Below are 15,511 nucleotides of genomic sequence, written 5' to 3'. Positions count from 1 at the left end.
AAAGGCGCTTAACCTGGTAAGTGATTTTTGGTGTCAGTTATTTCTTACCTCTGTCTCATCCTGGATAATAACTTGATAATTAAGAGGTTTGGTGCACTTTCATTCCAGCCAGGTTACTGAAGGACAGGCTGCAGCACCTGCATGGTATAGCAAGGCAGCTAGCTGGCAATGGAAAGTACAGGAAATACCAGCTCTTGTCCCAGGAGTAGACAGGAAACATGGGTAAAAGATAAGCAATTATACCAGTAACTATGTAGGTTTTTCTTTTCCTCTGCTTCTACCCACCTCTCAAAACTCCAACAGCTTTCATCCCTCTAACTTAGGAGAGCCATTCAGGCTTCCACCTCCCCCGGTGCCCTTGCTCCACACCTGCCAATGATGTTCTTGCTCTCATCATCTTTGGAAATGGAAATATTTCTTCGCAACCATATAGTTTTTGATGTTGACAACTTTTATTTCACACAGGAAGAACCTCCTGCACACCTGAAAGTTTGCCAGCCTTTTTCCCATGGCACCCTTGTCTCTAAGAAAAGGCACTGCTTCCTTTAAGAGCATCATCATGCCACCACCACCACTGCTATTCCCTCTGTTCTCAAATCTAACGCAATGGGGAGTCACATGCTCCTGTTTATACATCCCATAATACAAGGCTGCTATTTATCAATAAATGCCTTGAGGTGCAGAGCAAAGCCCAAGCTAATAAAAATCTCCTGGGATTATCTGCTGGTGTTTCACATCAGCAACAGCCGTGGCCAGGGAAAACTGAAGGGGAATTAAGGATGTGGCAGAGAGCATACAAAGAGTAGAGCAAAAGAAAGGGGATGCTGCAGGTATTTGAAGAGTTGAGGATTAAAGACAGAAGAAAGACAACAGAAATAGAGGCCCAAGCTTTTGCTTTTTCTTTTCATTTTTTATTTTAAACTTGAATCCAAGGCATTAAATAATGAGTTACATATACACGGGCAAACAGATATTCTCTATGTTCTGCTCAATAAATAACTAACCATTGGAACCCATGCCTGCAGGATAACTGCTGGAAAAATGACTTGCAGTGATTAAAAAAGGATTAAATGGGTTTTATAAGCAACAGTATCTGTTGTTAAACATGCTAAAATAAAATTACAAGAGTTAATAATCTGTTTGCTTCAGGGCATAAACTAATCCTCATCTAAGGGTAGTAGAGATCTGCTTGTATGTCAGCTCGATATCTGGTGCAACAACTCCTCTCCATCGGCAACCAGACTTTGCTTTTGATTCCTGGCATTTTAAAATTGTCTTTCTTGCCTGAAAAAAAGAGCATTCTGTTGCTCAAGCCTTCAATGACCTCACATAATTAAGTGGAGTTTACCAGACGTATCATTCCCTTGAGGAGCGGGGGTGAAATGCTTGAAAAGGGAAGAAAACAGTTTAATTGCTCCAGATTTCAATATTCTGCTCTCAGTTTCTTTAAATACAGTTGTCAGGGCATTAATATCAAGCACATGAGTTTAAATTGTTGGGAAAAGCTTAAAGACATGAACAAAGCATGCAATCTATCCATACTTTTCAGTGGAAATGGTTCATCAGCCAAATCGTTTTATGAGAAAATAAGATCTTTGGGACAGTCAGGGAAGATTTTTAACATATTAGAACAGAAGAATTTACTCTGCCTGGTCATAGTTAAAGCATTATCTAACATCACAGCCTAGTTCTCAAATTGGAACAGGGCTGACATACAAACTCCTCAAGATTGTGATCCCAGCCCTCTCCAAACCCAGACCCATGAACCTTACTAACAGATTGGCTAGTCTCCCAAATAATTGCTTCCGGACAAAACACAACACAGAACATGACACATTCAATGCGGTTATGAACTTTTAGTTTCAAGCACCAGTTTGCACATTCTCACAGGTAGGATGGCTGCATGCTGGGGACACTCCTCCCCTGGCTGAGGACAGCTCCTAGAGGAAGAAATCTTGAACAGGAGCCACACAGAATTAATTCCACAAGCAACCTTTCCTTCCAAACTCTAGGGCTAAACCCCTCAGTTCTACTGCTCTACAGATTTTATATTATTATATTTTATTTTTAGAGGGATGCAAATTCTAGCTGGTCCAATTTGGCAACCCAAATACTCAACATTTGAACTGTGTTTTCATAAAAGGACTTTGCAATGGTTCACATTAACTCACTAGCAATTCAGATCATGTCCAGAGTGTTTCTGCAAAGTTTAGCAGTGACCACCCAACAGATGAGTATCAGTGCTGGAGCCCCATTTTAAACTCATAGCTAAAGAAAGACACATAAAATGCCTGGTAGGGAAAAACAATCCAAACAAGTAATTTTAAAAAAGAAACAAAACAAGAAAAACCTCTGAAACTTAAATTAGTTTTACAGAGAATACAAACATACTAGTCCAAATCACTGTATGTATATATTCCCTCTCCTTCCCTACTGCTGAAACAGCAAAGCATGCATGGCAGATGGTATGATTCATCTGAAAATTACTCTAGCAGCACTCTATTAGCCTCTAAGGAGTAAACTAGGATAAAAATATTCTGAATGTTAACTAAAAGTAGGCAGTTGTCATGAGGAGTCGTCAGGTCAGTCTACTTGCTTAGTTTGCAGAATTTTCCTTTCAATCAGCAAGAAGCACTACACATGAAGATAACATCACTTACTTGTTCTACCTACAAGGAATTATTGCAGAAGGGAAGCAACTGGGACACAAAAAGGTTTATTTTCCCACACTGAAGTAAAAATGTACCAGCCACAGTCAGGCCAAGAGCCACAGGACATCACATTAACAATGGCCTCAGCCATTTTGGGTGAGATGGGAGAGATTCAGTTTCTAGAGACTGCACATCTTAGCTAGGAGAACAACTTTCCACATGCTCAGTGGCTGAATGCAAATCTGCTCAGTGGAAAACACGGAAGAAGGGACCTCAGGAAGTCTGTCCTTGCCCCAAGGTATCAGTAATTACACCCATCAGCCACATGGCACACAGAGTAACTTGGCAGGGAAGAGACAAACGAATGCCTGCATCACATTCAGTGTTAGGGCAGCCCTACCAAGCAGCCTGATTCAAAAATGCAGTAAAAGCACCATACTATGAGTCCCCCTGCTTCATGCAAAAGACAGGAGTCAGCAGTGCTGTGTGTCTTCTTCCAGAGAAATTAAAAAGTATAGGAAGCAAGGAATTGGGTTACCAGATGCCAGGAATGCTGAGCACTCACTCAGTGACCTCTTGGACTAGCACAGGATGCCTCCAACTGAAACACCATCACTCATTTGAAAATAAGAAACAAAACACACTCTTGGGTGATTCAGATTATGCTGACAGTAAAAAGTTCACTAGAGTGCAGCCCACTGCCCCAGGACTGAGTAGTCTAATTGCCTGGGCTCTGGGCCCCAAGCTAAAAAAAATCCTTCCCAAATAAACAGTCCACAAGAATTGATTTATTTTTCTGCTCCATCAACAACAATCCTCAGTCAACAGAAGCTGAGTATTTGGTGTACATTATATATGCAGGTTAACCAGGTGAAGCCAATAATGGAGTTGCCCTCATCTTTGGGGGGAAGGTGGTGAAACTGTGCTTAACGTAGTATCTTCAAAAAGGCATTTTCTACATATGTATACACTACCACCACGTCAGCCTTGTTGCATAACCGGGTTGTGCAATCATTGCAAATTCATTTACATCTTCTGCTCCAGAGCTTCAGAAGTGGGAAAGAGGGATCGCTGTCAAGGGAAAATTTGGATTTTGCAGAAAGATGGTCTGAAGAGAGGTCAAAGGCAGTGGGGAGGGCACCAGGACTCCATCCCTAATGCCTCTACTGCTCACCCAGAGCAGACACTTGGAACAGAGTTTTAGTTAGAAACCTCAAAGCAAAGAATGACTTCATAGCATCAGGGGATGACTAGCGTTGGCTTGGGCTGCAAGCAGAGAAGATTATGGTTTCTCCTTTTAATGCTTATGACTATGTCATTGCCACAGAACTGTAAAGAAGAAATAGGCAAGAGTGCAGTATCAGGTTTTCATAGACTGTACAAACTGGATTATTCAAGAGTGACTCAAGTTCCTAACAAGCATGGAGAAGTCTGCATTAAGATAGTATCTTTTGATTTTTCCCAAAATCAATTGCAACAGGCTGCACTTTAAAATACTGCTTTAAACTCCCATCCTTGTTTGTATTTCAGGGCAGCATTTAGTGGATTTACTACATTTGCACATAAGGAGGACACAAAACACAAACAATACCAGGGACCAGATCTTAGATCAGCATTAAAACCCTACCAGCCAGAACACACACTCACACAAAGTCAGAGATGCTCAGCTCTTGCCACAAAGGTAAACCCTCAGCCATAAAAACCTGACACCGTAGTTTTACTCAGAGGCTGCACATATTCATCTAGGAAAAAGGAGGAAAAGGTAATAAAATTACCTTTTCCTAATCCCCCAATTTAAGCCAAAAGAGAAAGATCCGGGTTAAGCCCTCTCCATCCATCTCTGAGGTTTCCAAGCATTTAAGACATAAAACTGCCTTCCAGGTCTGCCTTAATACTATCCAAATGATGGCAGGGCCAAGATACCATAAAAACTATGAAAAATTAAACCTGCTCTAAGTTAAACATGCAACCACGCTCTAGGTTTTCACATCTTTAAAAAAAAAAAAATGTGGTGGGTTTTTTTTGTTATCTTTCTCCACTATAGATTTCTAGATATTAATCAAAATCTGAAAATATATCTAGCTAGATAGAAGTCTGTAGAGCATTTCTATTTGTGTTTAATTTATGTACTACAATTTGATCAGATCACACATGAGGCTGCATCCTCATCCTGAATTTCAACTAGCTTCTGGTTTGAGCTGCAGAGACATCAGCTCATCTCAAAGAAGCAGGGGTGAAGGACAACAAGTGTAGCAGCAACTGCAAATACCTAAGCCTGACCTGGCTCTGGTAACTTAACATTCTTTAACACCACATCATTTAAAAAATCAGTAAAAGCAATAATCCATCTAAAATAAATTAGTAGTAATAATAATGAATCTAATCAATAAACATTATTTACCTTGAAACAACATCTCATGGATTCATAAAATGGCTTGGGTTGGAAGAGATCTTAAAATTAATCAGATTCCAATCCCACCACCACAGGCAGGGACACTTTCCACTAGACCAGGTTGCTCAAAGTTCCTGGCCTTGAACACTTCCAGAGATAAGGCATCCACAACTTTTCTTGGCAAATTGTGCCAGTGCCTCACCATCCTCACAGTAAAAATTTCTTCCCAATATCTGATCTAAATGTACTCTCTTTCAGTTAAAATCCTCCAAGTTAGCACAAGCATTGCTTCCCTCAGCTGAACCTCCAGAGACATTGAAAGATCTTACTGAGGAGCAAAGGCAGCATGGTATCCTCTGGAGAGGCAAAGGGATGTACCTCAACTGATCTAACTAGTGAGAAATCTATGCAGTGAATCACTACAAACATCTCTGGTAACTGCAACGAGGAAACACGATTACTTTCCCTGCCCTCCTCTGCACACCTGAGCAGTAAGCGGCAGGGTACCCACAGAGGGGCCTGGCAGACAGAAGTGTTTTGGCAGGGCTGCGCCGGCGGGCTCTGCTCCTGCGCCAGGCAGCAGCCAGGTCCCGGCTGGAACACCCCTGAAACCCGCACAGCAGCACCGTGCCAGCACTGGGGCAGAAGCCGGGCTCCAGGCTCCCCACCCAGCCTTGTGCTCACACCTCCCAACGCCGGTGCCCGCGGCCAGGGGCACCGCGAGCAGCCCCCAGCCCCACAGTGCTCGGACGCTGGAGCCTGGCAGGGCAGTCCTGCAGGGAACGGTGCCAAGGGGCAAGCAAAGAGACAGTCCAACCACACAGGTATGAATTACACCTGCTTACTGCAGGTGTAGACAACAACACCACATAGAATCTCTCTTGCCCCAGAGCACCACCAGCATGCCTTCAGAGACCCAGGTTTCCTGGGAGAAGGGGTTGGGGGCTGGCAAATAATTACATTTAATCTGAAGGTTCAGATTTGAGGAGAGTATTTTTGGAAAGAGAAATCAACACGTTTAACAGCGAGCGGGAGAACAGAGCACATAATCCTTTCACATCCTGACAGGGTAAAACTGCGGAGGCCTGCTATGAAGCATGTCTGAATAACAGTATCTTCATTTTTTGAATATCTAATTAGGAGTTTCTATATATTGCAAAGCATTGCTATAAGATATAATTTAGTTGGCAAACACTAAAGATCTCAGTCTGTAAGCATGATTTTGGCAATCAAAATTCAAATCTGGATATATATCCAAGATATGTATGGAACCAGTACCTTTCTTTTTAATTCTAACAATTACAATCAAATTAGCAGATTAACTCATATCAGTTTTAAGCAAATGCAAACTACAAGCAAATGAGCCTACACCACCACAACAGTGTATTTTTGGCTTGTTAGTATCCTTACTCCCATTAGCGACTTCACATATATTTAACACATATTAAAGGGCAGTAAAAATCTAAGAAGGCTATGGATGCCAGAACTTAGCACTGACTTAGAACTCACATATGCAAAAAAAACATTTACAACTGTGCTAATTCCCACAGTGGGAACTGAAAAGCAGATTCATATAACACAATGGGCAACAAACCCATTCCTTTAATTTCAGTCACCAAATTTTAATTAATTTCCATCCAGGCAAACACCAAGCATTTCTGCTGATCTTGCAGGATGTAAGCTCATTTGCACAATAAATGCGGTTTAACAAGTCACCACATTTATAGCAAGTTGCTTCAGTCTTATCTAACTGCACAGTTTGAAAAGTCAGTGATGGGTAAGTGTAACCCCACCCACGTCACAGTTTCTGGAGTTAAGCACAAGAAAACTGAAGAAGTTGCTACCTTGGCATTGCAAGTGAGACTGCCAACAGCAAATTGACAAAGTCCACATTTTGAATTATGTATATACCCCTTACTCAGGAAGGGGAAAAAGCATGCACTTCGCACTTCTGAGTTTTTCCTACAAAAATTAATGGCCATACTCCAATGATCCCCTTCCAAAAAAAAAAAAAAAAAAAAAAAAAAAGAAGTGCAAAGACCTTCTCTGCTGTATAAATTTGAACAGGTCACATATAAATAAATCTTGGAGGCACAAAGCACTGCAGCACTAAAGCAGCCTTATGCACTTTCAACTTTCTCCAGAACCACAGTTTCCATGGACAGCACAAAAAGGCTGCTCACACAGATCACTCCTACACGTATGCACACAGCTAATTTCATTTAAAAAAGGTTTTAATTTCCTGATTTCTGCATGTGATGAAAATTTCATTCTGTTAGCAAATAAATTAAAGGAGGGGCATTTCTAACATTTTCTAAGAGAGACACCAACATGCAAGAAGTAGAGCCCAGCCCACTTCATCATTTTACATCCTGGTACAGAAGCACCATGGAGACCTGGCACTAAGTGGTCTTTAAGAAAGAGATACCAAAAAAAAAAAATCAAGATGCTAATAAAATAAGAATTCCCACATATTACAGAGCACAGCTAAAAGATATAATTTAATCAGCAATATTATGGTTAAGGGCACCTCTGCTTGCAAGCACTTTTCTGGTAATCAGTCCAAATTAAATCTGAATATGCACAATTTCAGAGACCATGTTCCCAGCACAATCTCTCAAGTACACATGTGCCAGGCCCGAGAAGTTACACCCCATGGATCTACATAGCAATAGCCCTGACAAAGCAAAAAAAGGAGTTCCACACGTTCACACCAACATGAGCCTACATGGCACACACCAGTAAAGCACTTGGAGAAACACAGGCTACTTAGAAATGCGATCACAGCCATCCCTGGCATGCTCTCTTGAAGTACTAACAAGAACTGAATGCACTTCCAACTGCATGGTTTCTCAGAATTCCCAAAAGCCAGGTTTCCAAGACTAGAACAAAAGAAGACGTGTACCTTTAATTAACTCTAGAATAAGACGTATGTTCAAACAGAACTAGAACATCATTGATACTGTGCAGTGATGCAAGATGCCTTTAACAGCTCAGCAAGTCATCTGAGCAAACTGAGTGCTGTCCTCCACTCCCCCAGCAATTCCTAATCTCTGTCTGATGCAGAAGCTGTCTGAGTCCCAGGAGGTTTTGAGTGACTACATTTTTAAAGACAGAGCCACTTCTGGTTCCATCTACCACAAACCAAAGCATTGCTAAGCCTTCACCATTCATTACAGAAGTACTTCAAAACTTCACATGTGCCCCTTTAGGCATCATTTTAAGCAATCCAGTAAAGATCAGTGTCTACTATTGAAATCTAGAACAAGCATGAGGCTTAATGAAGATCTTAGAAGGTAATAACCGATCTTGTAAAAGCACCTTAACTCTTTTTATTCCTTTTCCATTAGGAATGGAGACCTACCAAAAAACCTCATGATGCTCACTTAAGTGAGCTGCTCACTTAAGACATCTGCATATCATAAACTACAGTGCAGGAATGATGCACCTCTGTTTGATAAATACACATGATTAATGTTTACTAAGTAGATTTAGAAATAATACTTAAATGTGAATAGCACTTATCTTCACAGATCAATTCAACTCATGCTGAAGCTCATGGAGCAGCAGAGATGCTGTTCTTCAAAATGTGACTCTTTCCAATGTACTTAATTTCTGAAGCACAACCTATCAACACCAAGAGCAGTGTTTCCCCAATATCTAAAACCCGTTTCAGCAACCAGACTGACAAATAAAATGCTACAAAATTCATTAAAATATTAGTATGCACTACCATATGCTTAACTATAACTATCTGCAGCCAGCATCAGCGAATTTGAAGTTCCTTTCTCACAAGAGTTGACAATGAAGTAAATACATATATCGTTTACATATTTCTGTAAGAGGAAAACAAACTATATTTCAGGTTATCTTCACTATGTTTTAGTCTATTATTCATTACTCAAGGTTTTAAAATTATTTCCATCAGAAACCCTTGTTTCATATTCAAACTTCTTCCCAAAACAGAATGGGCTGAGAGTTGAATTTCTGTAGCCACAGCCTTACATATTTCACAAATCTGTGGCTGCAAAATATATCTGCATTTTTATTCCAGAAGCCAAGCACTTATTTTACAAAATGATTCACCAGTTGAGTAAACAGAGACACACATATTTAGGCAGCATCATGCTTTGGAAACCTAAAAGATATGAGCATACATCTCAAGACTACACAATTCCTGGTGCCTTACTGAAAAACCCAACCACCAAAAGTACTGCCTATGTTATTAAAAAGACAGAAGTAAAAAGAGAAAAAGAAAACAACCTCACATACCTCACCTAAAAATCTTTATCTCCTTGAACCACACTGCTTCCCCTTTTCATCACAAGCAGCAAAGGCTCCAGTTCCCCAAACAATTTCACCAACTACTTGTAAAACCATGTGATACAAAAATAATGATAATAAGGAAGCAGCTGAGCGTGTCATAAAAAATATGGTGGCAGAGAGCTGTTACCTCGTCTGTGAATTGAAGTTCTTTAAAAGCACTTAAGGAAAATTTAGTTCATTATGTCACTATATAAAGCCACTTACACATTTCATTTTGGTGTTTGGTCTTACCTATAATCATACAAGTAACTGAACAGATACTACAGCAAATACAAAACAGGCAAAGAAAATTAAAACATTATTCAAGGTCCTGATGGAAAACTCAAAACCACTGATGCAGCTCAGCCAGGAGTTATGCAGACACAGGTGAAGAGAGCACCTTACACCTGCAAAAATTAAGCTGAACTTTCACACCTGAAACTAAGCAAAATGCAAGCTGGTGACTCACAGACAACGTAGGCTGCTACAGGAGGCATTTTGGCGGCAGTGAGCAGGTATGCAAGACACCAAATCGTTTTCTCACAGCAGGGTGGGCTGAGGCCAGGTGTCATGGCAGAGCAGACTCAACTGCAGCTGCCAGCTCTTGAGGCTATTTGCCACATGCAAAACGGTATGACTGAATAGCATTGACCTTGACAGAATCCACAAACAGAAGGCCAAACATACACACCTCTACCTGCATATGCCTGTGTGTGCTGTATGAATGTATAATACACACATTGTATTATAGTATAATAATACAATGCATGATGCTGGGGGGGCACAGATCACCTGGGGAAGCATCTTAAGAGACAGAGGTAAATGCCCACAGGTATGTAACCAGTACTGAGGGAATACACAGGCTGAGTTAAAGGCAATCCTCAATTGTGATTTTTCCCACCAAAAAAAAAAAACCAAAAAAACAACAAAAAAAAAAACCCTCACAAAAATGGTCTTTAAAGTCCCTTGCAATCCCAACCATTCCATGACTATGATTTTCTAACCAAATTAATTTCCACAATTTAAACTGTTCACTGATCGAGCTTCAAAACACTGAAAAAATTCAGTGAAAATTATTCTTGATTTTTTTCAGTATTTCTAATGTTTTTTACTACTGTGATTTTCAAACCAAATACAACAGAACCAGAACAACCCAGAATTCATTTTGCATGAAGACCAATTCACTACAGAACAGTGCTGACCACAGAGAGCTCCTATGATAAGGGCACCCAAAGCACCTGTCCCATGTCTGTTTTGTCCTCAGGCTTTCAACCATCCATCCTTCTGCATCTAGATACATATTCTCATTCCTTCAACAATGACAGCAAAGGAATTTAGGTGAACAAGCTTCCTTGGGACTAGAAGTCAAGGAGGTGTATGCACCCATGGGAACTTAACACTTGCTGCTAAGAAAAATCAACAACACATCCACCTCCAGATGAGTGACACCAAAACTCCATGTTTCCTGTTCAAAAATGTTACAGGGTTTTACTTGAACCCATTTTCAAAAGCAGACTGAAAAGATGAGACCATTCAAGGAAGCTTAACTGTGACAGCTCCTTTACAATAAATCTCAACACTTGCCATAAAGCAGACATCATGAAATATGCACATCACAGAGACATTTTATATTTTATATATGATGATGAGCCAAAAAGCTATAATATTTGTGTCAAAAAATAGTTATCTACAGCTGCAGTGGAGTTCTTGACTCTTCTGTTTTAAGCCTTGGGTCTCCCACTATCAGAGTAAGGCAAAATGTTGCTTTTATTTGACTATTGTTCTACCAGAAAAGTCTCGCTCTTCCATGTAACTTTCACAACAATTTCTTTCTTATCTCTACAGCAAATCTTGTTCTTGCTTCAGCTTTCTCTGAGCAACATAGGTCACTATCAGCACTCATTCACAACCAACAATGCAGCAAGTCTGGCAGAGCACAACCCCAGTGCTTCATTCAATGCAGCCACCCCATGGGGGTCATGGGAGACTTTGCTCCCTTAGAGTTCAAACGGGGATTCGTTTATAAAGCAGAGTTTGTGACAAGAAAAGCTGGAATAAACAACTGTGTACGTACAACTGAGAACAATTTACCTACTTAAATAATTCTATGTTACTGATAATTTTATGTTAATACCTTCGGCTTATACCTGTATTTTAAAAGGCATTTTTATTTTAATGTTTTTATTCAGAAGAGCTTGGATGCTGTTTTGAGCTCCTACCAGATAATGCTAACACCTCTGAACCTTAAGTGAAAAATGGAAAAGAAGCTCAACATCACGTATTAAATCAGGGCAGTACCTAGTCACAAGCACTAGAGCAGTCAGCCCTCAACTTCTGCCTGAAAAACATCACCCTGCCACTATGCAGAAAGTGCACATTCTTTTTCAGCTCTTGTGTGTTTCATATATTTTGTGAAGAAGAATTTGAAAGGTGCCTTATTGCACTTGCAAACCCCAACAAGACGAAGCGTCTCAAAGTTTTACTTAAGGAGGAAAAAAAATACCCCCCCATTTCCCAGCCTGCGTCAGCAGTGCACAATGTACTCCCAGCCCTAAGTCAGTGCCAGGCTCTGAGGCGAACCTGCGCTCCCTCTGTCAGCAGAAAAGTCAGTCGCTAATCTGCGCTCATCTCTGGAGCGATGTTCCTCCTCTGCAGGGCCCTCGGCTGACTCAGGCTTCGCTCCCAGCCCTACGCCTACAGCAGGTCCCCAGACCACGGGCAAACCAACGGCTCCCGAACTGGAAAAAAATAAAAGTAATCCTCACTCACACTGAGCCGTGGAGAATTGGTGATAAACAAGGCAAACGAGCTGCACGCCTCAGCCAGGCCATTTATAGCATTGACACCCAGTGGCTGCTGGTAACTCAACTTGAAAGTGTGTTAAAGAAACTCTGCACTTCCTTGGCTTAAGCGGTAAAACCTGCAAGTATGCAACTTTCAGAGCAGCCTGGCAGTTGTGCAGCCAAAAGGATGGGGGCATAACACGGTGACTATTTAATTATGGAAGGAGAGTCAGAGAGTCCATGTGTATTTACCCAAAAGCAGCAGCAGGCTATGTACTGCACTCTACCAGAGGGTACTGCAGCCAAAAAACGTGCCAGTAGCAGCTCTCCCTGTGACAGCAGAGGGATGTGGGCATAGGATGTGCTCAGTCTGTTAGAGGGAGGTGTGCGAGACTTCTTCCTTGCTGAAGCACCACGGGACGAGCAGCAATAAAATAGGAAGTGCCAAGTAAGTTACACAGCTATCAGTGTTTCTTACTTGCTCGCCTGAATTTGGGAGCTATTTGATTTTATTTTGGTTTGTTTGGCTTTTAGTTCTCCTCTACTCATTCTGAAAAGGCACTTAAGGAGACTAAAATACCACTGGAAAAAAAAAAGCAGCACTTTCAAATGACGAGTTACCTTATTTAAAAGCTGTTAGCTATCAATCACTTCACTCCTATTAAAGTTTTTCATGACAGATGTCTTCAGACAATTAGCCTTTAAATTTTTTAGTCAAACACATCAGTAGAAGCTAACAAACTACTTTCAAAAGCCCTAAAAACTTTCAGCTAAAAATGAATTACAGATCAATCTGCATTTCCTTAGCAGGATGTTGCTTACCTCCGAAAAAATAGAAATCTACGAAAAGCTGATGTAACAAACATTCCTAGCAGTGCAATTAAAAATACATAAATGCAGGATTTGAGTTGACACTTTTTTCTAAAAAAGAGATAGATAATACAAATACTAGAAGGCGAAGCAAAGAGTTTGATTGGCCCTAACTGGAACTAAATCCCGAACACACCCGAGTGCGCTGATGCCGTGCTAGGTGCTCGCACCTCACGCGTTTACTGCCATCATTTAATCCCTCGCAGGGCGGCGGAGGTTCTGCCTGTACGCAGACGGCACAAGCTCCTTCTGACAATGCTCTCACGCAAGTGTCACAAAACTCGGCGCTGCCTCGGCCGCGCACGGGGACACGGCTTGGTGACACTTTCTCGGCGGAGGCCTCGGAGAGATAGGATTCACTGGCAGCAGCGCTTAGCCTTAGCCTTTATCACCCACGGGGATGCAAAGCTGGGGGGTCCTATGCGGCTGGCACTGCCACCGGGGCCGCACAGGCCCAAGCGCAGCTTCGCCTGGCTCGCCCCGCAGCTGTGCGGAGGGCGGCCGGTGCCCGAGGGCTCCCCGGGACCTGGCGAGCGGATCCCTCGGTGATCCCACCGGGGGCTCCAGGCAGCACCGGCTGCGGCTCCGGCCGGCGCGGGCTCAGCACAAATCCCGGCCGCCAACAGGTTGCTCCGCTCAGACGGCAGGACTGCGCTGCGGGAGAGAGGGAGCTCTGTCCCACCACGTAATACAAGAACGGCGCTCCCGCAACTCAAGTTTAACAAAGCCATCACGTCAAATACTGCGGCTTACTCATTAAACACAAGGTATTTCTGCAACCCTTGTTCTGCCTCCGCTCTTTCCCCATCCCTGTTTGCCTCTGTCCTCGCTCCACCGCCCGACGGCAAAGCCCTGCAGCACCAGGGTAGACGGCGGCACGGACCGGCCGCGTTCCGGGGCCGGGCAGCGCCGGGGCCGCGGCGGAGCTCCGCAGCACCCCCGGCACACGGGCGCTTACCCCGGGCCCCGCCGGCCGCCCCGGGCAGCAGGAGGCGGCGCCGCTCCTGCCGGCTTTGCCCGGGACGGCGCCGTGACACCGCGTGAACTTTTGCTTTCGGCGGGGCAGGGCTGGGGGAGGCGGAGAGCGGGGGGGGCGGCCCCGGTCCCTCCAGCGCCCCAGCGGCGGGAGGCCAAGAACGCTTTTCTCCCTTAGGAGTTCTCCCTTTGGAAAGGTGAAAAAAAAAGAAATGTGAGGTCAAACTGAAAGCGCGGAGCCGGAGCACTGCAGGCTGCGCAGCGGGCATCACGCAGCCGGCGGGGCGGCGTGCCCAGCCGCCTGCAGCGCAGCGGCTGTGCCCAGGGGCGGCAGAGCCACCCGGGACCCCCCACCGACGGGGCGTCCCCCACCACCCGCCTCTTACCTTCCAGCCGGCCGAGCTGTTGCTGTCGCCCTTATCCTTGAAGTAAGGGACGCTCTTGACCATCCACTCGTAGATCTGGGAGAGGGTGAGCCGCTTCTCGGGGGAGCTCTCGATGGCCTTGGTGATGAGGTCTGCGTAGGACAGGTTGCCCCACGCGTTGCGCCGCGACGAGCTGCTCTTGCGGGGCTGCCCAGGCACAGGGCCCGGTGACAGACCGGCCACGGGCGGCGGCACCGGTGGCACCGGCGGCGGTCCCGGCGGGTGGAGGCGGCAGCCGGCCTCGGGCGCCGGGAAATCCCCGCAGCGGCAGGCGGCAGCCTCCGGGGGGGCGGCGGCGGGGGGCAGCGCCGCGAAGTCCTCGCTCTCCTCTAGCAGGCTGAGGTTGCTGATGAAGTCGGCGCTCAGCGCTCCCGAGGCGGCGGCCCCGGCCCCGGCCGCGGCTCCGGCCGCCCCATCGGGCTGCCCGCCGCACGACGGCGCCGGGCTGGAAGTGGCCGAGCTGGGGGTGTTGAACTCCGGCCGCGGCAGAGGCCAGGTGCAGGAGCGCGGCCGCGGCAGCGGCTCGAAGTCGGGGTCGATGTCCACCAGCTGCGGTGCTTCGGCCATGGCGGGGCCGGGGCGGGAGCGCGGCGGGAGCGGGTCGGCTTGGGCTCAGCGCCGCCGCCCCATGCAGTCTCCGGGCGCGGATCGGCGCGGCCCCGACGGCGCTACCGCCAACTCTCCTGGCTCCGCCGCCCTGGACCTCCGGCCTGACCTCCCGGCCCCGCCGCCCTAAACCCTGCCCCTGCCCGGCTCCCGGATCCCTGCCCTCGGCGGCAACTGCAGCAGCAGCGACCCGGCCGCCCGGCGCGCACCGACTGGAGCGACCGCCCCGCGCGGGCCCGCCTCCAGCCTCCCTCCTCCTCCTCCTCCTCCTCCTCCCGGCGGGGAGGGACGGCCCGCGCCGCGCCAATGGCAGCGCCGCGCCGCCGCCCGCCTCCCGCCGCGGGGCTGCTCTGGCAGGAGGGTGCCGGTGCCCCCCGTGCTGCTTCTGGGTGGTTTTTGTTTCCCGGCAGCGCAGCGGGAAGAGAAGGGGCGAGCGGGCGGGCGGCGGTGCCCCCCGCGGCCGGGGCTGCCCAAAGGCAGTCAGCGCTCGCACGGCGAGCCGCG

At 45.6% G+C, this 15,511-nt stretch overlaps 1 protein-coding gene across 1 annotated transcript in view; it reads right to left on the bottom strand.

Moving 5' to 3' along the window:
* FOXO1 (forkhead box O1) overlaps nt 1-15,106 on the bottom strand; it is a 61,415-nt gene extending 46,309 nt beyond the window's left edge. The window contains exon 1 of the mRNA XM_004175062.6: nt 14,363-15,106. Within this exon, the coding sequence (XP_004175110.2) occupies nt 14,363-14,968 (606 nt within the window). The 5' untranslated portion in view covers nt 14,969-15,106. The remainder of the gene's footprint in view (nt 1-14,362) is intronic.
* Between the last annotated feature and the right edge of the window lie 405 nt (nt 15,107-15,511).

The sequence above is a fragment of the Taeniopygia guttata genome, chromosome 1 (assembly GCF_048771995.1).
Source record: "Taeniopygia guttata chromosome 1, bTaeGut7.mat, whole genome shotgun sequence".
Lineage (NCBI taxonomy): Eukaryota > Metazoa > Chordata > Aves > Passeriformes > Estrildidae > Taeniopygia > Taeniopygia guttata.
The sequence above is the reverse complement of the archived record's forward strand: the minus strand, read 5'-3'. Positions and strand labels throughout refer to the sequence as shown.